The 22,911-nt window shown below is 55.3% G+C and overlaps 1 protein-coding gene across 5 annotated transcripts; it reads right to left on the bottom strand.

Moving 5' to 3' along the window:
• Nucleotides 1–787: 787 nt before the first annotated feature.
• KIF1C (kinesin family member 1C) lies at nt 788–22,907 on the bottom strand. Of its 5 annotated transcripts, none has more exons than XM_070389304.1 (23): nt 22,712–22,907; nt 20,930–21,050; nt 20,547–20,682; nt 20,076–20,152; nt 19,558–19,737; nt 18,884–18,949; nt 18,325–18,503; nt 18,123–18,234; nt 17,660–17,737; nt 17,444–17,509; nt 17,277–17,352; nt 16,704–16,782; nt 16,367–16,512; nt 15,226–15,395; nt 14,988–15,067; nt 14,784–14,859; nt 10,637–10,716; nt 9,711–9,805; nt 6,043–6,126; nt 5,471–5,657; nt 5,254–5,326; nt 3,579–4,193; nt 788–2,021 (listed from the first exon to the last, which is right to left on the bottom strand). In XM_070389304.1, exons 3-23 carry the CDS (start codon nt 20,608–20,610, stop codon nt 1,338–1,340), a joined length of 3,267 nt encoding a protein of 1,088 aa, XP_070245405.1. In that variant the 5' UTR covers nt 20,611–20,682; nt 20,930–21,050; nt 22,712–22,907; the 3' UTR covers nt 788–1,337. The 5 variants fall into 5 exon arrangements, with proteins under 5 accessions (XP_070245405.1, XP_070245403.1, XP_070245404.1 ...); XM_070389302.1 differs by having other exon boundaries at nt 20,551–20,682; nt 22,712–22,906; XM_070389303.1 differs by lacking the exon at nt 20,930–21,050 and having other exon boundaries at nt 20,551–20,682.
• Nucleotides 22,908–22,911: the final 4 nt, after the last annotated feature.

A 22,911-nucleotide genomic window follows, 5' to 3' on the forward strand; every position in this document is an offset into this window, starting at 1 on the left:
ATGCCCTGCCAAAGAGGATGAAAACAGGTAGGTGCAGTAAGCTTGACCAACACATTCTTTGTTAAACATCCCAAGATAGAACAGAACCTGGGGAAACTGTGGCTACATGGGCTTCCCTGAGAGCTCAGCTGGTAAAGAATCTGCCTGCAATGCAGGAGACCCCAGTATTCTTGGGCTTCGCTAGTGACTCAGACAGTAAAGAATCCGTTTGCAATGTGGGAGACCTGGGTTGGGAAGATCCCCTGGAGGAGGGCATGGCAACCCACTCCACTATTCTTACCTGGACAATCTCCATGGACAGAGGACCTTGGCGGACTACAGCCCAGAGTAGCCAGAGTCAGACACAACTAAACACAGGCACAGGGAAACCTTTAAAATAGCTAAGTGACTCAAAGAACCAGAATCAGGCCTTGCTCCCAAATCCCTCCATGTCCTGAGAACAGCTAGTTGGGTGTTAACAGGCTGGAACTCCCTTCCTCCCCTCTCATCCATCTCTTGCCTCCCTCCAGGACAATGACAGCAGTTTTGGAGACAGAGATGGAGATGCTAGGTAAGCAAAAATGAAAGGGATAAAAGGAATGGGTTACACACTCTCCAGAGAGAACACATGTTGAATTTTCTAGAAACTGTAATGGAAACACCCTTCTATATTAACCGGAATGGTGACTTCATGGGTGTACACGCATGCAAAAATTGACTCAGCTACACTTAAAGTTCTGTGCATTTTGCTTTGATATCATCCACACCTTCACTGAAAACCAAAACTGAACAACCACCAGCCACAGGCTTCTCTGTTTGCTAGCTTTTATTGAAGGGTCCCACATCCTCACGGGACCCGAGCCAAACCAGAAACCAGACAGGTTTCCCCAAATATAGCAGGAGGCCTGGAAGGGGGAGGGGAATGACTTATGATCCCGCCACACCTCCCTGGAAACAGAAACCCACCACAGACAGACAGACAGACAGACAGGGGCCAGGACAGGGAGACCTCACTTCCCTCTAGGTTCTCTCCTTCTGCCCCAACTTGAAAAGAAAGTCAAACACTGACTACGCAGCACCCCAGCCCCCCACCCACCCTAGCAGCGTTTGTGGGACCTCCCCTGCAAGGGGGGCCCCGAGGCAGCTTCGCATCGCTCTCCTTCACTTTGGTTCGCTCCTGGCAGCTCCGTGCCCTTGTCCTTCCTCAGCCTCCGGCCCAGTCACCCCTACGTCTTCTATCACCTACTCAGACCTTCTCTCTCTCTTTCTCTCTTTTCTAGGGCCTCCCTGCCTCTGGGGAAGCAGTGTTCCTCCCAGCGAGGGGCCCCGCCAGGCCCTCTCTGCCCAGGATGCGGGGCTCACACGGCTGCCCCACTCTCCTTGAGGTCAGGGGCTGAGCGCTGCCGTCTCATTCTCGGGGGTGTAGTGTACGGGGGGTAGCGGGGCCCTGGGGGCCGCTGGGCTGGGTATGGCTGGGGCTGCTGGGGATAATAGTTGTGCTTTTTGGGCTGGAAGTGCTGGGGTTCGGGCTGCGCGGAACCCCCTCCCCGGGACCGGCCCCCTCCGTCCAGGGAGTTCCTGCGGGGACGGTGGGACCTGCGGGGACTTGGGGGCCTTCGCGCAGGGGTGGCCGGAGGTGGGGTGAGCTCCTCAGGGGGCTGGGGTGGTGCTGGGGACTCCCCGGCCCCTGCTCCCGGCCAGGACTCACGGTGCTGGGGGTTGCTCTTGAAGGGGAAGCGCAGTTTGCAGTCATGAGGGGGCACAAAGCGGGCGGGGGGTCTGCGCAGCCCCCCGCCCCGGCCCCCGGAGCCCTGCAGTCCCTGCAGCCGCAGCTGCTCCTGCTTGAGCCAGCGGAGGCGGCCCCGACGAAAGGCAGGGTCCTCCTCCATCAGCCTTGATACCCGCTCCCAGCTCGACAGGGGTGGCGAGGAGGGCCGGGCAGGGGGCGCTCGGTCACTGGGGGCTTCCTCCTCTGCTGCCTCAGACCCTTGGGGCTGGGCCCACGTGGTCTCACCAGCTTCTTCATTCTCATCCTCGTGATCCTAGGAGGGGTGAGAGGAGAGGGGGGATGTGAGGAGAGTGGCCTTCTGAAGACATACCGGTTCAGGAGGACATGTGGGAAGGCCCTGGAGCGGGTGGATGTCCAGGGTTCTGAGAGGGGCCTGGGGCTGAGGAAGCTGGAGGGACACTGGTTTAGGAGCCCAGACCCAGAGCCGGGTGGTCAGACCCAGTCCAGGTCGGCCACCTCCGAGCTGTGGATCTGAGTCATTGGCTTGTAACCTCTATGCCTCTGTCCTCACATGCGACATGACGTCAACAATGACAGTACCTATGACTCGGGGCTGCTGTAAAACTACATGGGAAATTCCACGAGCCTCACCTAGCGGGCACTCAGCAAATATTGCTGAATAAATGACATGCCCTGGGGATACAGCAGTCAGTATCGGAAGAAAAATACCTGCCATCATTTCAGTGGACTTACACAACTGACAAATAAATGAGACAAATATATAGCACGGTACGTGTGCTATACTTCCATAAAAAGCTGAACGTATGTATTCAAGTTATTTAATATATATTACTTATATCATATAGTGTAGAGAGTACCTACCATGTTGTAGATTTTATATAAATACAAAAATATATATTCACATGGAAAAGACCAGAACAAGGAGAGGGGACAGGAGGCCAGGGTGAGAGTAGTGGCAATGAAAGAACAGGAAGAGGTTCACTGAAACATTATCATTTTAATGAACACCTCCTGAAGGAAGTGAGGGGTGAGCTATATAGTCTCAGTGAGGAAGGCGTTCTCGGCAGAGGGAACAGCAGATGCAAAGGCTTTGAGGAGTTCAAGGAACAGTAAGGACCCAAGGGTTTGGAGAGGGGAGAGTGAGGAGACAGGGGTAAGGGTTGCATGTGGAGTTGTAAGCCTTCAACAAGCATGACTGTCATCATGACCAGCTGCCTGTCATCCCCCTTCAGCAGGCAAGTGGAAACACAGCCGAAATTCTGTCTGTTGTGAGTAACCCCTATAGCTAGCATGATGCCCGGCACACCATAAACACTCAACTCTTGTTGACTGAACACATGCAAAACCGGGGTAGGTGGTAACACTATGGCTTACGGGGCCACTGTGAAGATTTACACAGTGACACAGGGGAAGTGCTCAGTACAGCAGCCACCGGAGTCGAGGGTCACCCAGGAGAGGGGTGCTTCTAAGAGTGAACAGTATGTGAACCCCCACTGAGTGGTAACGTAAGGGATTGTACCCTTTATATCAGTGGTTCTCAAAGTCTACTGCACTTCAGAACTACCCGGGCACTTGTTATAAATAAAGATTCATTTCTAACGCCCAAAGATGCTGCTTCAGTGGGTCTGGGGCAAAACCCAGGAATCTGCATTTTCAGTTAGGGCCCTGGTGGTTGTGAAGCAGGTGATTCACAAACTATGGTGAGAAGAGCTATGTTAAACGTCAATAAGATTCTTTTAAAGGCAGAGGAGAAAGGAGGTTGGACTCTGCAGTGGGAGGTTCTGGTTCTTACAGGGGAAGACAGCGGGCAGGGAGGACAGCGGGGAGAGGCTGGGCAGGCCTGTCCTACCTGTGTCAGGGGGATGACCCTCTCCATGCGAAGCATGCGGTCCCGCAGGGCCTGCAGCTCGCGGTCCTTGGTGCTGTTCTGCAGCTTCACCTCCTGCAGGATCCCCGTCAGCTTGTCAATGTGAGCGCGCAGGTCCTCCACCTCTGCGCCACGGGCTCCCTCCTCACTGCCGCCGCCTCCACCTCCGCCACCTTCTTCCTCGCCCACCGTGTCCCAGACGTCCCGGGCCACGGCCCTCCAGGCGTCCCCAGGCCCCTCAGGCTTGCCGTACGTGCGACAGAGCTCCCGCATCTTGAGGGCAGCCAGGGCCTCGATCTCAGCTCGCCCGTGGCGGAAGTCAGCCAGGGCCACCTCATAGCAGATCTCCTTCACAGCCTGCATCTTCAGGTCGGCCATGGTGGCCCAGCGGGGGTCTTTGCCCTGCAGCCGCCTCCGCTGGGGGATCTGGTACACCCTGCGGGGGGCCCTGCGCTTGCCGCTGCTGGGTAGGCCACAGCGCTTGACGATGGTCTGGACCGTGGTGGGGGGCAGCTGCTCACGCAGAGATGAGATGAGCCGCCAGCTCTCTTCACAGGAGCGCTTGTCGGAGTCATCCCCACTGTCAGAATCCGCATACTAGGGCCAGAGAGAAGGGAGACAGGTGGGGAGACAGCTAAGGACACCTCAGGGCCATGCATCCCAACAACACAGAAACACGGTGGTTAGAACTGTGCAGTGTGGGGCACAGGGCTTGATCTCTGCTTGTCTGCACAGCAGAGGTGATGATAGCACCTCTCCACAGGTACTTGGCGTGTGTGGTATGGTGGCTGGCACAGAGGAATTGAGTATAGCTAATAAGCTGCAGCCATGCCAAGTGTGGGTTTCATGTATATATCACTCAGGACGAGATTGAAGATTTAAAAGTAAAGTCCAAGGGACTTTCTTGTTGCTCCAGTGGTTAAGAATCCTCCTTGCAATGCAGGGGACACAGTTCCACCCTTGGTTGGGGAACTAAGATCCCACGTGCCATGGGTCAACTAAGCCCATTCGCCACAACTAGAGAACCTGTGCACTGCATCAGAAGATCCCACGTGACACACCTAAGACCCAGTGCAGCCAAATAAATACATATTTTAAAAAGTAAAAATAAAAGCAAGTCTACTCAAAGAACAATCTTAAATAAGTAACAGCTCGTGGGTGCATGCTCAGTCGCCTCACTCATGTCCGACTTTGTGCAGCCCCATGGACTGCAGCCCGCTGGCTCCTCCGTCCACAAGATTTTCCCGGCAACAATACCGGAGTGGGTTGTCAAGATCCTCTAGAGATCATCCCTACCCAGGGATCAAACCTGAGGCTTCTGAGTTTCCTGCACTACAGACGGATTCTTTACCACTGAGCCACCAGGGAAGTGACAGCACAGGTGGTAAAAATCATACAAGAGGCCCAGGATCAGCAAGAGTTCGGGAAGCCCCAGTCACCTGGGAGAAACTCTCGCTCCTGGGATGTATGGGTTCTTCCCTGGGTTACATTTCTCTTCTGTCTCCTCCTAGACACCACCTCTATCCGCCAGCCCAGAGCCACTCCCTATTGTGACTCAGTGGGAGTCAGGCTGAAGTGCTGCCAGCCCACCTCCCACCCGCCTGTCTGCACTCCACGCCCCGCAACCCTCGCCTTTCCGACACGGCCAGCCCCTCACCAGCCGCTGCTGCTCCAGAAGAAGGTCAGCCTCTTCCTTTTCCTTTCTGTACTGGTTCTCCAGATCCTGAAGCCTGGAGTTGGGTGGGAGGGGAGGGAAAGCTGTGAGGTTCCCAAGCCACCTCAATGGGGCATCTAACAACCAGTAGATGCTGGGGGATGGGGGCCTGGGAGGAATGGCCAGGAGGGCCTGGTGCCTGATCACCCTCCCCACGCACCTCTTCTCCATCTCCAGCTTGATGTCAATGCCTTGCTGCTCCAGCAGTTCCTTCTGGGCAAAGTTCCAGTCAACAGGCTCGGAGGGCGGTCCTGGGGGTGGAGGGATCCCTCGCTCCCGCTCCAGCCGTGCCTGCTCCGGGTGATTGAAGCGGAACACGTGGTTCTTGCCCATCACAATCCTATTCCCTGGAGGAGGAAGGATGGAGATGTGGGCTCACTCCCCAGAGCAGGACCCCTTCCTCACGCCCTAGGTGTAAGGGGCCTTGCCCACCAATTGAAGGAGCCCACACACCATCTCTCCCTTCACCCCAAGTCCAGGGCGATCAGAGCCAAGGCTCCCCCAGTTGACCCTGGGAACTACCCTGTCCCTCAGAGTCACAGGAAGTCAGGAACTGGGCATCCTCTTCCTGTTGCCCTGAGGCAGCAAGACAAACCAAACCCTGGCTCCTCTCCCCTTCCCAGTCAATCTTCATATCCCACACTGTCTCCTATTTATCTCTGAGTCCTGCCCAGGATTCACCCACGAAGCTCTTCCTTGCACAGCCAGGCCCCTCACTACACCCTCCTCTACCTGACTTCAGCACCACGGGCTCAGTCACAAGTTTCCCATTGACATAGGTCTCAGCTCCTTCACAGGGCTCCAGGGTGACCACCACTGAGGCAAGGAGAGAGAAGAAGGAGGGATCAGGCTCCAAGGGAAGAGGGGTAAGGTCACAGATTCCCACCCTGCATTCCCCCCCAAAACACACATGCACCCCAGTTCCACCCTCCAGTACCTGTTAGGGGTGCCATGGCCCCTCTGGTGGCAGGCAGCATGGGAAAGGAAGAGCAGAAGGAGGGTTAGAGCCCCAGCTGCAGCTCCCACGAGCCTCGGCGGTGGTGGGGGTGGGGGGTGCTGCCTGTTCACCCTCCACCAGCCTCTCCAGCAGTGGCTTAACAAGCCTGGAACTCTCAGAGGATGTGGTCTCTCAGGTCCAACTGGTCGGTGGGCCCTGTCTGTCATTCCTGCCATCCAGACGACAACTCACTCCCTCCTTCCCAAACAACACTGTGCCTAGCCAGGTCTGGATTCCTCCAGTAGGCTCCTAGCCCCACTTCTGTCTGAAGCAGCTTGCAAACTGCTACCTGACTAATCCTCTCAAGCCACAGTCCACAGATCCCTATCTTCATGGGATGAGATTAAAGTCAACCCAAGCCACAGTCTATCAAGGTACTCCTTGTACAAATCACAGAACCTTCCTCTTGTGGAACACAAAGATGCCTGAGGCAGCTCCCTGTCCTCAAGGACAAGTGCCCCATGGTCAGGGGCCCCTGAATTTCCAAGGTCCTGAATTTCTGGACTCCTTAGTGGAGGGACACTGAGCAGTCACCCAGTCTCTCAGAGCTCTACAATGGGATAACAAAGTCTTTCCGTACAGAGTGGCTGAAAGGCTCAAACACAGTGATGCACGAAAATGAGTTATTTATGTTACAAGGAATAGAGAAACCAGAACAAATGGTAACGTAAAGCAAAGATGAGCCTATGGGTACTGTGGGAGAACAAAAATAGCACAGAGGAACTTGGCTTACGGGCAGAGGACTGGAAATGATCATGGGAAAGTGCTTACTTTTGAGTTGATGCTCGAAGGGAAACTCAGATCAAGGGGCAGAAATGATGGAGAAGATGGCAGACAGATGGAATAAAACATAATTTGTGTCCAAGCCCAGTAATGGAAGGTGGTGGCAGAGGAGACGATGAGATGACTGTAAGGCCATGAGCTGGCTATTTTGCCCTTATTTCCCACCACACCCCAAATTCATCCATCCATTCCACAAATATACTGGGCCCCTATAATACACCAGGCACTATTTTAGGTCCTGGAAATACAGGAGATAAAAAACATAATTGCTTCTCATACAGACATCACTTCTACTTGGTAACACGATAAACAAGTAATTGAGCAAATAATCTAAAGTCAGGGTTGGGCGGTGATAGTTGTAATGGAAGGAAATGGGGCCAGGAGAGAACCCAGGTGAACCCGCAGAGATCTGAACTGAGGCAGCCAGGACTCACAACTCTGGCCCTACAGCCAGCCATGCTGCATCCCAACCCAGTTCTCCTGCTAGCTGTGTGTGACACGCTCAGTTGTGTCTGACTCTTTTGCAACACTGTGTGCTACAGCCCACCAGGCTCCTCTGTGGTGGAATTCTCCAGGTAAGAATACTGGAGTGGGTAGCTAGTTCCTCCTCCAGGGCATCTTCCCGACGCAGGGACTGAACCTGGGTCTCCTGCACTGCAGGACATTCTTTACCATCTGAGCCACCAGGGAAGCCAGCTGTGTGGTCTCAGGCAAGTTCCCCAACCCCAGGAACCTCAGCTCCCTCACCTGTGAGCTGTATGAAAAAATACAAGTACACGGTAAAAAGTAGTAACTATTCTTCCATGTTCATGACTACATCCCTGCGACCTGCTCTTCTCAGCCTGTCTTTGGTCTTAAGTCTGCTGTTAAGAGCAAAGGCCCAAACAGACTAACCCTTTACACAGCCCTCATCTTTGGGGAGGGCTTCCCAGGTGGCTCAGTGGTAAAGAATCTGCCTGCCAAGCAGGAGACTCACATTTGATCCCTGGGTTGGGAAGGTCCCCTCGAGAAGGAAATGGCCACCCACTCCAGTATTCTGGCCTGGGAAATCCCCTGCGTGGACAGAGGAGCCTGGTGGCCTAAAGTCCATGGTGTCGCCAAGAGTCGGACATGACCGAGCAACTAAACAATGTCTTTAGGGCATAGAACAGCTGCTGTTCTCACTGTGATGTAACCAATGTGTGCCTGTCTTCTTCCCACACACACTCTGAGCTCCCCCTCAAGGGTGGGTTGGCTCCAAGGGCCTTCTGTGGTTTCGGTATCACCCCAGAACACAGCTTGAGGGAACCACAGAACAGGAACTCGCCACTCACTCACTGGGCTGAACTGATTTAACAGTTCATAGCTCGCAATGCCGGAAGCGTGTGCCGCCACTGGGGACCCGAACCAGGCGATAATCCACTGACCCTGAACTGGAATGGAAGCTCACCTGGCAGCTGTTCAATCTGAGCTGCAGGCCGTGAGAATGCGTCTTTTCTTATTTTAAAACACATTCTGATATGCCCGTCTCCCATACCCCCAACCTACCCGCCATCCCCCACGCCTCGCTGAGGCACACAGCACCAGCTCGAGGTGACAGACAGCTCAGGTGTGACACAGCATGGACACCAAGGACTCAGGTGTGACACGGCCAGCCTCCCTGCCCAACTCGCTTCCCAGAGTTCCACTTCACTCGGACCCTGCTGCTGCTGCTAAGTCGCTTCAGTCGTGTCAGACTCTGTGCGACCCCATAGATGGTGGCCCACTAGGCTCCCCCATCCCTAGGATTCTCAAGGCAATCACACTGGAATGGGTTGTCATTTCCTTCTCCAATGCATGAAAGTGAAAAGTGAAAGTGAAGTCGCTCAGTCGTGTCCGACCCTCAGAGATCCCATGGACTGCAGCCTTCCAGGCTCCTCCGTCCATGGGATTTTCCAGGCAAGAGTACTAGAGTGGGGTGCCATTGCCTTCTCTGTCACTTGGGCCCAGTTGAATACAAATCAGTCCATTAAAAAAAAAAAAAATGACTGAACCAGAACAAAACGTGACCTCAGAACACACCCTAAGTGGTACTTCACCACGAGCGTTGTGGTACTACCTGTCAGACACACTGCTACCTGAGGGCTCGTGATTCCTACAAGCTTTTGCTGCTGTGGCCAGAAACAGCTAAAAACCTCTCAAAGTTTTACAGCCAAAAGGATACACACGTCAACTAACTGCCTAGAACATTTGCATTCATAGCTGGACAGGTAAGTAGGTTTTCAGAGATAAATTCAGATTTCCCACTGAAAAAGTACAGGTTTTCATAAAAAATGACCAAGGTGCTATTTGAGGCTAAAAAATCAAGCAAGAGGGCTGGATCTCCTCTTCCCCAAAATCCTACCCTCTGGACCCACAGTCTCCTGTTTCTGCCTTGGGGACCTTCACCACCCCTGCCCCTTGTAAACACTCTGCACCCTGAGGGTGGGTGCAGACAGCAGGGCCCCCATGGCTGACCAGGAGCTCGAAGCCCCTCTCAGGGTGGACACATCCCTCGCACACAGCCACACTCCCAGAGCCCGACCCAGGCCTCTGCATTCAGCATGAGGGAGCATGCTCTCTCCTTGTCTGGCCACTCCACTCTCACCCCCTCAGCCATTACCTTCTCCGTCTGACTGAGGGATGCTCCGGAACAGGCAATGTTGCTCCCGGATGAACTGCCCCGTCAGCTTGATGTCCACATCGACCTGGCCGACCCTGGGGAAGCAACGACCGACATTTTCTGAGCATGTGCCAGTCATACATATGCCAAGCCCCTTCTGAACCAAAATATTCATCTGACTCAATCAACCAAGTATAATTATTCCCATTTCGCAGAAGAGGAAGCTGAGGCTCAGAGAGATAAGTAACTTGCCCAAAGTCAGGCAGGCTGGCAGTGGTGAAACTGGGGTGTGAGCTCAGATCTGCCTGGCTCCAAGCCCGCATCTGTTATGTACTGTTATGTAGCAAAGAGGGAAGGGAACCTGCAGTGGGGTGGATGCTCTCAGTCTCAGTTCCCATATCCTTCCCATGATGATCACCAAGGACAGCTGAACAGCCTGTGGTGGAAGAGGAAGGAACACTCCCACCCACTTACCTCCAGGAGGTAAGAGAGGAGGCTCTGAGACCTGGGGGTTCATTAGCATTAGCCAGTGAAGCCACCTGCCATGTGAGCACTGTCCCTCAACAGCGTGGGGCCAGGGTCATGTTTCCCTTCACTCCCCCGACCCCAAGGGAAGGTTCCACTAACTGATGCCCAGGCGATGCTGCTGCAGAACCAGCACGTGGTGGTCGAGTTCCACCCGCTCTCTGCCCCAGGAGATCAGGACCCAGCCACACCAGCGCTGGGCTCGTTTGGTCCCAGGAGGCGTGTCACCCCCACCAAAGGTAGGCTCAGCTGATTCTCAGGAAGCCCAGAGAGCTAGCAGGGCTGCAGAAGGGCTGACCTGAGACCCAGAAGGTCCCCATGAGGTCACTAGGAAAGGCAGGTCCCTCTACAACCAACCTCCAAAAAGAGAGACTGTCCCACGGGCCCAGAGCAAAGGCTACCTGGTGACGCCATCTTTGATGTGGTAGAGCAGACACTCAGACATCAGGGGGTCTTCATTCAGGTTCACCAGGTGCGGAGTCTGAGGGGGAGGGGGCAGCAGTCAGCAGAGGGCCGTCAGGAGGGAGGGAAGGCATTCTGGCAAACATCTCTGCAGGTGAGCTCTCCCAGCTCCTGCTGCCACTTATCTGACCCACCCAACCCTCTCCTCACACGCAAGACACCCCCACCCTTCTAGCTGCTTCCCAGGCCCCACCAGTCTTCCTGCAGGAAACCTTGGCAGCTACCTGCCCTTGCCCTGCTTTCCCTCTGGCCCCAGGCTCATCATTTCTTCCTTCAAAATACATCTTGCCACTTGTGGGGGTGGGAGGGGAGGTAACCAGAGAGGACTGCTCAGACCTCTCCTGCCCACACCTCAACTCCACCTACCTCAAGTCTGCTTTTGCAGCCTGTGCCTCTGGGCCTCCTCCACGGCTGGGCCCAGCTCACTTAGCCCAAGGCCCTTTCCAGGGCGTCCTCTCCCCTTCCGAGCTCCCACCCACTGGACTCTGAGCCCTCACTCCTGAAGCAGAGCTCCTACATCCCTGGCTGTCCTCCTACCTGGAACAGCCCCCCTCCCCGCCCCACCCCCACCTGTCAAAATCATTCATTTCCCATCCCTCTTGGTCTGTCTCAAATGCCACCTCTTCCATGAAGCTTTCCTAAGCCTTCCACCTGAACACAAGATCCCTGCCTGTTCTCCAAGGAGTTACTGTGGCTCTAGGTGCAAGACCCTACTGAGGCGCCAGGCAGGACACAGAGATGAGCCAAACCCAAATGCTGCTGTCCCATCAGTCAGGAAATCAGAGTCAACAAGGGGAGATAAGACTGGGCGTGGAAACACCATCACAGGTGAGAAATGCACGTCTCACAGTAGACTTTCTGAACTTCTCATGCCCTCAATTAGCTCATTCATTCATTTATCCCATTGTATCCTGGAAGGGGCTTATACACAAAGATGAGTACAGTGAAGACCAATGGGAGCTCAGGCGAGTCAGGGGAACTTCATGGAAAAGGCAGTATGGGACCTGGTCTCTGTCGATGAGGAGGACGTGAACATGCAGAAGGAGGGGTCTGAACAAAGGCAGGGAAGCCAGAAAGCACAGGGTACGGGGGAAATGCCCAGCAGTCAAGGCCCCATGTTTCTCTGGGAGTTCCCCTGAACAGGAAGCCCAGGGCCATGTCCATAGTGGGTGTGATTAGTATCTATGTCCGATCCTCCACCAGGCTCCTCAACAATCATTCTCCAACACCTGCTCTTCTCCAGAAGGACGGTCCCATCCCTCTCAACCCTGCAGTGTCGGGCCTGCCTGGGAACGGCAAACACTGACGGGCCCTAGAAGCAGAAAGCAATCTGTCCCCTGGGAGAGGAGACACGATTTAGGACAGTGCTTTTCAATCTCTGTTCAGCCCAGGAACCCTTTGTCCACATGAAACCTTACCAAGAGGCCTAACACATCAAGCAGATAAGCAGAGAGCTGCTCAGGTCGAAGTGGGGGTGGGGGACGCACAGTTCTGTCCTGCTCCCCACTCCCCCTATTTTGGCCCCGTGAAGGAAGCTCCCAGCCAGGTTTGAAGATGATCAACTTAAGAAAACCTTAGGCCTGGGGCAAGGTCCCAGAATGAGGGGGCTTTCCCGAAGGTTCCTGGCTCTCCCCAGGACAAACTGGAGCTTTGGCCCCAAAGACCGAATTCTTCACTGGACTTTTCCTAGGCTGGAGTCACCCCCACTAAACCTGTTTCTCCTGTGAGTCTAACAGCTTTTTCTCTGAAATCCACATGACTTTTAAACCCATGAGAAAGGGTTCATCTTCACCATCAGGAGAAAATGGAAAAGTTACCTCCTCTAAAACACCTTTTTTTTTTTTAACCAATCAGATTGGCAAAGATGAAAAAGGTGAAGAGGATAAATGAACATGAGTTCTAAGATATGTTGTTCTGGGAGTCTAAGTGGGCGTGGTTAATAATCTCTGGAGGCAAAACAGATCAAAATCTGACTGTTGGACCCCAAATCTCCACTTCTAGGAATTCGTTCTACAGACCACAAACTATTTTTAAGCCTATCTTCTATAAAATTGTTCATAGTATCAGAGAATGGGAAATGACCTAAATGTCCATCAGTAGGAAGCTGGTTAAAAAAAAAAAATCATTTGATGTCTATACAATAGAATATCCTGACACTGTGGGGAAGAAAAAAACAACAGCAGACAGAACTATGATGCATTGTTATATGAAAAAAATAACATGTCAGGTATGGAACCAGTGCTACTGCAAAGAGAGAAGTGTGCCTGAGTATGTGGCTGGTTTTCTCTCACACACGCCTGCAGGCGTGGAGATGACCTCTAGAACACAGCGGAAGCCGCTAACAGGACTCGCCTCTGGGAGGGCAAGCTGAGGGTGGGAAGGAAGGTTTCCTTTTCACTCCATACAACTCACCGCATGTGAATGCCACCTTTACAAGAACAAAACAAAAGTCCCCCCATTGGTCCCAGGCTTGAGCAGGTGGCATCCTGTGCGGTGAGAACCCTGTCAGTCTGTCCATGCCTCCCGACCTCTCCCCAGCCCTGCAGCTGCGGCAGAAGGTCCAGAGGTACCCGGCACCGCGAGATGATGGATGGGCAAGCCACACTGAGAGCCTCTTTTCAGACCCTCCTCCCAGGTGTAGGCCTCCTGGGGACCCCACAACCCCAGGTACCTAGCCCCAGACCTGACCCCTCAGCCCTGTCGGCCCCCCTCCATCACCCACAGGCAGCTCTCTCGCTCCCCAGGCTGAGCCTCAGGCAAACCCCTCTGTTTGGATGCCGGTTCAGGGGTCCCTGCTTGCTCAGTCGCCCAGATGCCTTGTCCACCTGAAATTCGGAGGGGTCTCCTTCCAACAATCCACCGCCTGGAAAGGGTGTGTCACTCTTAGGGCCCGGTCCCATTATGCTTGGTACCAAGGCCCAGACAGGCATGACTCCCTTCTAGCGCTAGGACTGGAAGTTCCTGCTCTGCTCACTGGCCCCGGTACAGCTGTGCTGGCCCCAGTCCACTCTGGTTGGTGGGTCCTTGTGCTGTGCTGGTTGTTACAGGTTCTGAATATCATTTCTCCCTCCTCCAACCGAGCCTCATCATTCCTGCCCTGCTTCCTTCCTTCTTTTCTCACCACAGAGACTTTCTGAGCTCTGACTACACCACCGGCATATGCCAGGCCCCACTGGCGACAAGATTCCACATTTGCTCAGCCCCATGTTTTCCCTGCTCCCACCACCCCATCCATCTTTCAGGCTACACTTTCCAAACCACCTTCTCCAGGAAACCAGTTTCCACAAGTCTCCAGGCTGCACTGATACATCCATCTTTAAACCTTTTGCTGCCTTTCCAATCAACATCTTACAATTTAGTGCTCATTCTTCCTCTATTCCTTTACAGTCTTGTCTTCCCAAGCTAACTTTTCAAAACTTTCATTTTTTAGGTATGGGGTTTTGTTTGTTGAGTAGGTATCACACGCACAGGGTTGTTGTTATTTAGTCACTAAGTCATATCTGACTCTTTTCAATCCCATGACGGTAGCCCACCATACTCCTCTGTCCATGGGATTTCCCAAGCCAGAATCCTGGAGTGGGCTGCCATTTCCTACTCCAGGGGATCTTCCCGACTCAGGGATTGAACCTGCATCTCCTGTATTGCAGGCGGATTCTTTTTCACTGAGCCACCAAAAGTAGATCACATGCACAGAGTATAAAATCCAAATAATACAGAAGAGCACATTGTGGAAAAGTCACTTTCCCAATCAACCTATATTCTCCCCAGCCTCTCCCTTCCTAGGATAACCACCATAACCAGTTTCTTATGAATCCAGAAACACACGCTATGCGTGAACTCACACACGTGTGGGCTTCTGTCTGTCAATACCTAGTTCTTCCCTGGCATCCTTCTGTGGTCCCTAGATGGATGGACAGGGACAGCCTGATAACACAGACAGCAGGTGGCAGGAGTAGGAACAGAGAAGATGGAGGGCCAATTCAGAGACGTCAGAAAGCAGAGTTAGAACTCACTACCCTGCCACCCCAACCCTCTTCTCTCAGCACCCAGAGTCTCCCAGGCCTCCTCATTCAGCCCCTCACTCACCTTCTTTGGAGAGAAGACGCCCACGGTTCCCCCGTCTTCCCGGACAGCCACTCCCATCTCAGCCAGCAGTGCTTCTCTGTAGGCACAGGAGAGGCGGATATTGGTCTTGTCCTCAGGACCCACAAACCCGTTCCGGGCAGGGCCCGACCTCCCCTCCCCACCCAGCTCCTTCCGGGGCTCCAGCTGTGGGCCCCACCCCCACACCTCTCCATCCTCAAGGCCTCCGTCTTACGGAGTTTCTCCTCCCAGGTTTCATTCAGCTCAGCGATAATCTTCTCTGTCTCCTGCGGGCACAAACAGGCAGGATCAGGACAGTCTGGGACAAGCCCTCCCAGGGGGCCATGCTACTCCAAGGATGCCTTCTTCCTCTTGGACCTTGGCTTTGGAGAAAAAACTCCCAGTGGCCCCCAGGCCCCGCCCCTTCTCTGCTCCAGCATCCCACCTGCAGTCTCTCCATGGCCTCCTCAGGCCCAATCTGGGGCTCAGCATTAGGGGAGAATGAGGGCTCAAGCTCCCCATTGTGAGCTGCGGGGGATGAGGGCGAAGCTGGGGCAGAGGGTGACGACAGAGCCGGCAAAGCACCTTCAGGACTCCCCTCGTCCACCTTCCGGCCTAGGAAGGAGAAAGAAGTAAAAGGAGGCTAAGGAAAGATGCATCTGACAAGAGACAGAGATCTCACACCAGACCAACCTGTAAGGACTACAGAAGACATATGGTCCACTCCCACCAAGTGGAAAGCCTTCCTACTACAGCCTTGACGAATGGATACTGAGTCTCTGCTTGTTCCCCTCCAGTGATGGAGAGCTCAATAGTAAACAAGGCAGCCAGTTCCTTCTACTGTTAGTTGACATGCACTATCAGAAAGTGCTTTGCTGTGTTGAGCTGAAATCTGAAATGTACCCGTTTCTAGTGCTGCCTTCTGGGATGAGAGGGACTACACTTTTTTTTTTCTTGTGCAAGACTACCCTTCAAATGTGCAGAGACCAACATCGCATCTACCGTCTCTTCCCAAGAACGCTTATTTTCCCCATCATGCCCCTGAGCACCCTGACTCCTCAAAGGGATGGACCCCAAGACTGAATGCAAAACCCACACTGGACACAGTTAACATGGATCACAGATTCTCTAATACAGATGCCATTTCGGGGTAGAGAGGCCAAGCCTCACACTTCAGAAACTACTCCAAGTTGACCGTAATTAAGTTTACGATCAATTTAATTCCCAATGTTTCACAAGAATTCCTGTCAAAGCAGATGCCCAGCAGTCTATTCTTAATGACTTACAGTGTAAGTCACAAATGCATGACTGGCTATTTATTCCTGCTCCTATTATTTCAGTAGTTCCAGGAGCCTGTCAAGGTCCCTCTGAATCCTGCCTGCCCCTCCTTGGGAGGACCTGTCCCTCCCAGCTGTCACATCTGAAGGCATGATCTGTCACCTCTCCATATCTGCAGCTAAGTCATGGGGCACATACGGGCTTTTCTGGGTAGTGGTCCCTCCCTGGCTCCAGGCCTGGACAAAGGCAAATCAGGAGGGATGAGGTGGGCCCAGGGGCCTCCCGAGCCACTCCTCCCAGAGGCCCACCTCCCAGGGCCGAGGCGGAGAGCCCTTGAGCCATGAGCAGCTCCCGCAGCCGGGCCACCTCTTCCTGCAGCTCCCGGATTAGCCGGGCGTTAGGGTCCTCATTGATGACGGCGTTGCAGCGGATCTGCTTGGTGCGGTCAGCATACCTGGATGAGGAGGGAGGAGCGGGACCAGTGAGGGCCAGACACAGGCGACCTTGGTCTGCTGCCTGATGACCTCTCTCCCTTCCACGTTTCCTCACAGTGGGGTAGAGTTGAAGGTCAGCCCTCTCTCATGCACAGGCTCCTGAGGCTCCTGGCACTTCTCATGTCCCACCCCAGCCCTGCCAGAGCCCCACCTGAGGGTGCTAAGAGTCTCTTCATAATTGATGTCCGCGGGGCTCAGGGCTGCAATCATTGCTGTGCGGGAATTCCCACCTGTGAATGGAGAGCAAGGGAAAGCTTAAGCCGGGCGGAGTTCTAAGAAAAGTCAGACTGGGTCTCAGGGGCAGGGGGGCCTCACTACCCAGGCAGGGGTCTGAGAGGGTCACTGTTCAAGGTAAGGTGAAGCTAAGAGTTGAAGCTGATCATGAAACTGACGGTCAGAAGAAGTGGGGACATCAGACATCTGTGGGATGGTCAGAGGTCAGGGAGAGGAGGATGAAGTCAGAGGCGGCTGTGGGGTCTGAGGGTTCACAGGGAGCCCCAGGTCAGTGAGGCCCGTGGCTTGGCAAGGAGGGTACGACCTTGATCTCAGAATGAGGACACTGTCTAAAGGATGCCCCGGGCTCAGGTGGGGAGTCAGGGGACAACTGAAGGACTTGAGGTCCCAGGGACGGCAGTGGGTCTGGTCAGATGCATCAACAGGGGTTAGCAGGACTGGTGGCAGGGTCGGCAGAGAAAGAGAGAGAGAGAGAGGAGGAGTCCCTCACCCAGATTCTCCTTGAGCAGCCAGGTAAGCACAGAGTCCCTGTAAGGGATAAAATCTGACTTCCGCTTCTTTGATTGCTGAAGGACGGAAGGAGGAAAGGGGGTCAGGGTGGCCACCTGCTTTGTTCACTTTCCCAGAGCCCCTTCTCCTCCCACGCCCAGCTCTCACCATGTCCGCAAGGGCCGAGATCACCTTCCCCAGAGTAGTTAGGGACTTGTTGATGTTGGCGCCTTCCTGGTGAGAGGAACGTGGGGAATGAGGCCCTCTTCTCCCACTCCGATTCCCTTCGCCCCTCCTCCCCACAGCCAGAGCCCCACGTTACAAGCAGAAACCACCTCCCTCAGGGCCCAACATGGCCCTGTCCGTCCCTCCCAAGCACCTCACCTTTAGGCGCATGCCCCGGGCCCCTGAGGAGTCGGCCCGCTCGCTGCCAGCAAGGTCCACCAAACTGATCTTACTGACCTGGTCAGAGGAAGGAAGCAGGAGGTGACTGGGCAGTTAGTGGGGAATACAGAAAGCCAGGAATGGGGGAGGGAGAGGGAATAGGTAAGAAGACAGTGAGGGCTTAGTTACTTGTCCATTTGTTCATTTATTTGTTTACGATGTTCATATGCCCTCTGTGTGCCAGGACAAGGCACAGTGGGCTCCAAGCTCTGCCCTGATGAATCTAGCAAGAAGGACATACACTCAAACAGGAGACTGCATCCCACTGATCTGATGGAGGAAGCACAGGGCAGGGGCCATGGGAGCCCAGAGGTGGCCCTTGACCAAGCCTGGGCAGGGAGGGAGGACACAGGGCCCACTGATCTCATCTCTGTCTCTGTGACCAGGCGGGAGGGGGCCCTACCTTCTCGGAGTCCAGTCCAGTGAGCTGGTCGTGACAGCGCTGCGTGAAGACAATGGTGAAGACAGCATGGGAACGGCTGCTGGTCTCATTCATGTTGGTGGCAGCCACGGTCCTGGGTAGGGGAGGGAGTGATCAGTGGGTCCTGCCCCACACCTTCCTAACCCCGGCTCCCTTACCCCTGCACCCCGTCAGCCCGCCTCACCGCGCCTTATTGCCACAGTCCATGAGGTCAGCAATGTCAGCGTAGGAGGTCACAGCCAGTTTAGACAGGTCCTGCACGTAGGGGCCCAGGATGGGGTGCTCTCGGACCCGCAGAGAGCCCCGACTCTTGGGGTTCAAGAGGTCTCGTACCCTCTCGCAGTAGATCTCCATGTAGCTCACCTGAGTCAGAGGAGCAAACTAAACACCACAAAGCTAACAACCATACCCAGTGTAAAACTTACTGTGGACTCCCACTGGATACAACACAGGTAACACTGAGCGTTTACTATGTTTACCCTGCATTGCTAAGCATTTTACAAGCACAAGCTCACCCGATCCTCCCAATAACCCTAGGAGGGGACCCCTGATCATTATCATTTTAGACAAACATCCTCAGGAGCCGAAAGAGAAATTGTTTGACCAAAGCCGGCAGAGCCTAGAATAGATCCCAGGCTGCCTGACTCCAAAGATGCCCTTGGTCTTAATCACCCTGCTCACCTCCTCCCTACCCAGGGGACACTGTGTACCACCTCCAGCCCCCTCCCAAGACCTGGGCTTACCTCCACAGAATAGGATAGCTCAGCGCTCTGGTTCTTACTAACACGAGAGAAGAGGTCCTCACAGAGCTGGAGGGGGACACAGAGAGGCACAGAGATGCTGCTGTTTACGGCACACCTGCGAAGCCCAGCACCAGCCAGGCCAGGTCTCGGGTGACCCTGTTTAACCCTTACCACAGCCCCAAGGAAGGGATGGGATCATTTGCATTTTACAGAAGGGAGAGTCACCTCTGAGAGGTTGGCTTGCCCAGGATCTCAGGTTAGTATTCAGTGAGCCAAAATGCAAACCCAGAGCCCATGTGCAAGGCCACAGTGCTGCAGTCAGGAAGAATATGGGTCAATTCTCAGCTATCCACAACTGATTTTTCCTATGGTCAATGCCTTGACTACACCAGTCTACAGCAGAACTACACTCGCAAGTAATTCCGAGACAAGGTAAGATGGCAGAAACTGGTAGAAGCAAGCTTCAGACTCAGGGCTCTCTGCCACCAAAGCAGTGGCTCTTCTCACTGAGCCCTCTTGGCCCTAATGTCCAGGCTGTGGCCAACCTCAACCCCCATCACCTTCCCTATTTCTGAGGACCTCAGAGAGCCGTCACCCTGAGACCCGGACCTTCCTCCCCTAGAGGCAGCTGAAGATGCTCCTGCCTCGGCCTCCCTGCCAGGCCCCGTGAGTACCTGGGGCACGATGCCCTGCTGCCCCGGCTCCTGCCGCCCCATCATGGTGTAGGACTTCCCAGCCCCCGTCTGCCCATAGGCAAAGATGCACACATTGTAGCCTTCAAAGGCATGCAGCAGCATCTCCTCTCCAATGTCCCGATACACCTGCTGCTGAGATGCAAACTGGGGGTCCTCCGCCTAGGTGAAAGGGGGCAAGAGAGACAGCAGGAACCCTACATGACTCTGTCCTTGGTATCCAGGTGCCCAAAGGTCCTGTGTGCTCCCTACCCCCATCACGGTCCTGATTATCCCAGAAGATCCCATCTGGTCTCCTGCTGGTCTTCATTACCCTGGGGACTCTGCCTCCCCCTCCCAGTCCAAGTCACAGGCACAGGGTCCTACCTACCCCCACCCACAGGTGCTGGTCCTCCCAACCCATCCCCTGGAGGTCCAATGGCCTAGCAATGCCCCCTTCCCCAGGACCTAAAGCCCCTGTCCCTCATTGCTTAGCTCTTCCCCCAGCCCAGCAACCTCACCGAAGTGTGTGACCAGTAGGAGTAATCGAAAGTGAAGCTTTTGGGGGCATCCTTGCTCTGTTTGGGATTGATGATGGCTGAGAGCAAAGGAAGTAAGGCCAAAGTCAGGTACTCCCAACCTCTGCCCACTCCCCACAAACCCCTAGAATCCAGGTATCCCATTCTCCACCTCTATCCTAATTCATCTCTCCCCTTTAACACTCCCCACCCCCTCCAGGCACCAAAGCTAATTTTGGCTTCCCAGGACCCGCCCCCCCTCCCGGCTGCCTCCCTGGATTGGGCAATGGAGGGCTTCAGGCCAACATTCCCCCTCCCAGGGACTGGGAGCATGGAAAGGCCAGCCCCTGTCCTTACAACTAGCACCTGCTCTGTGCCCAGCACAGCCCTCCTCCCGGTTCGGCCCAGCAGGCCTGGCCGGTATAGTGGGCCTAGCCTGCCCTGCCTGTGCCCAGCCGGGCCCTTGGGACTCACTCACAGGTGGTGCTGCCCTGCATGCTGACCACACACTTGGCATCCTGGCTGGTCTCACGGGCATTAAAGGGCCGAACTCTCACTGCCACTTTCACTGAGGCGCCAGCCATGGCTCCAGTACGCCCACCCTCCTCAGCTGGAGAACAGACAGAAGAGGTGTCAGAGTAGCTGGGGGACCCTGATGTCACCTCCCAGCTTCTCTCAGGAACCAGCCTCTCCACCCCGTCCCGTCCCCGGCTATCCAGCCCCTGAAAGACCTAGTTTGTGTTCCCCTGGCCTTCCTCCCCAATGTCACTCTCCTTGGGGACTCCCGGAGGTGCGCCTGCCTCTCTCCCCAGCCATATCCCAGCTCAGAAGGACCTGGGTTGTCACCCCAGAGTTACCTGGCGTCCTGGCCCCAGACCAGGGGAGCTGTATCAGTTCTGGCTGCCACCGGCCCTCGTAGGAGGAGCCCCATCCTACACTGGGGGCCTGGCCGCGCCAGCTGGGGCTGTGGGGAAAACCCTGGTTGTGGGGGAAGAGTGGTTAGGAGGCACCAATGGCTCCAGAGGTGTGTCTGGGCTGCCAGGGTTGGAGGGCAAGGGGTAGGGGGTAATATCACAAAAAGTGAGGCCGGCTGTCCCTCTGGAGTGGCCAAATGCAATGTGAATCCAAGGGCAGGGATGGTGATATTTTTATTCCTCGTCACTCACAAGTGTACTGGACGTTCAGATAGAGAAGAGAGAAAGAGGCTGGACAGAGGACAATTGAGACACATGGTCAGAGACACTGAGGCCGGTGGGAAGCAGGGGCAGAAAGTCCCCGACACCACGACACCAAGAAAACCAGAGCGACCAAGACTGAGATTATGCTACAAGGGAAATAATGGAAGAAATGGAAATGAAGACCTAGAGGACAGCAAACACAGAAATGTTCAACAGGCAGAACTAAAGCACAAACTGGAAGCCCAGAAATGAGATGAGAGAAAATCCCAAACATAAGACCTGCCCTAAAATTCCCCAACAGGGTCAGTCAGGGAGAAGTAGAAACCAGTTCCCACCTAAGGTCCATGACCTGCACACAGAGGGAAGGACTGCTGATGGTCAAAGTCCAATGGCTGGAGGTCCAGCCCAGAACTGGGCTCCATAGGGCCTGCCTGTAAGCCCCAAACCCCTTGCCCAGCCCCCAGCACTTCCTCCTTAGGATCCAGGACAATGGGCAGGAGAGGGTGGGGTTATCCTGTAACCATCCTACCATCCCCCAGGGTCCTCTGTTAAGGATCCAGAATACCTGTGTTTAGGGGAAGTAGGGTACCCCTGAAAAGGGAGAGAAGGGAAAGGAAGCAGGCAGGTCCCAGCTCCAGCCTGGGGCTAGAGCGATGGCGTCCACTGTCCTGGGGAAGGTGCCAGGCTGGAGCCCAGGAATGTGGGTGATCTGGTGCCCACACCCAGGGAGGAGAAGCTGAGCAACCCACACCCACGGACAACAGGGTGGAGGGTTGTGAATACAGATCAGGGATGCTGGGTCCCCCTTCTGTGGCCCTCGAAGGGCCTCAAACCCCTGTCCTGCTGGGCCGCACCTCACCAGCCTTTCTGGCCAGGGCATGGGAGGGGTGAGAGGGCTGGTCTGTCCAGGACAGGAAGGGAGTAGCTGAAACCACAGAGGCTGTCTAGGGGAAGAACAGCCCTGACCCCCAGACCCTGACTAGGGGACGGAAGGGACACACTGTGGTGACGCCCTGACAGCTTCTGGGACTGGGAATGGGGTGGCACTGCTGGGGGCCTGTGGCGTAAAGGACTGAGAGAGAGGTACAGGGGTCGGCCGGTGCACTGTATAGGGGCCCGGGGGTACCGGGAGAAGCCGCGGCTGGAGTGAGGCCGACTGACCCCAAAGAGGTCCTCGGGCCACCTGCACCTTGCCCGCCCCGCAGTTTTCACACAGGCCCCCGGCTCGGCCTTTCTGGGCGGCCATGCGGATCCTGTCCTCCAGACCAGCCAACCGACGGCCGGCCCGGGCCTGGCACCTCTCTGCGCCTCCGCGGGACAAACAGCACATGATCCCGGCTCCCGCGGCCAGCCGGCCCCCACCGAGTGGTGCAAACCGGGACCCCGGCTCCCCGCCCCCCTGCCCGGCACATTCCTCCGCGGGCGTCCCCTCCCTCACCCCCCCGCTTCCCCAGCTCTCACCTCGTCGCCGCGGGGCTCCCGGAGCGGCTGGGCAGAGTGCAAAGGGACAAACTTTCCGGGAAGCGTGAGACGGGAGCGGGGGCGATCCGGGGCCGGTTCGGGGCTGCCCCCGCCCCTCGCCGGGTCCCCGGGCGGCGGGCGGCGGACTCGCGCCCCGGGGGCGGCAGCAGTAGCGGCGCCAGCGGCCGGCGCCCGCCCGG

Source organism: Bos mutus, chromosome 19 (genome assembly GCF_027580195.1).
Source record: "Bos mutus isolate GX-2022 chromosome 19, NWIPB_WYAK_1.1, whole genome shotgun sequence".
NCBI lineage: Eukaryota > Metazoa > Chordata > Mammalia > Artiodactyla > Bovidae > Bos > Bos mutus.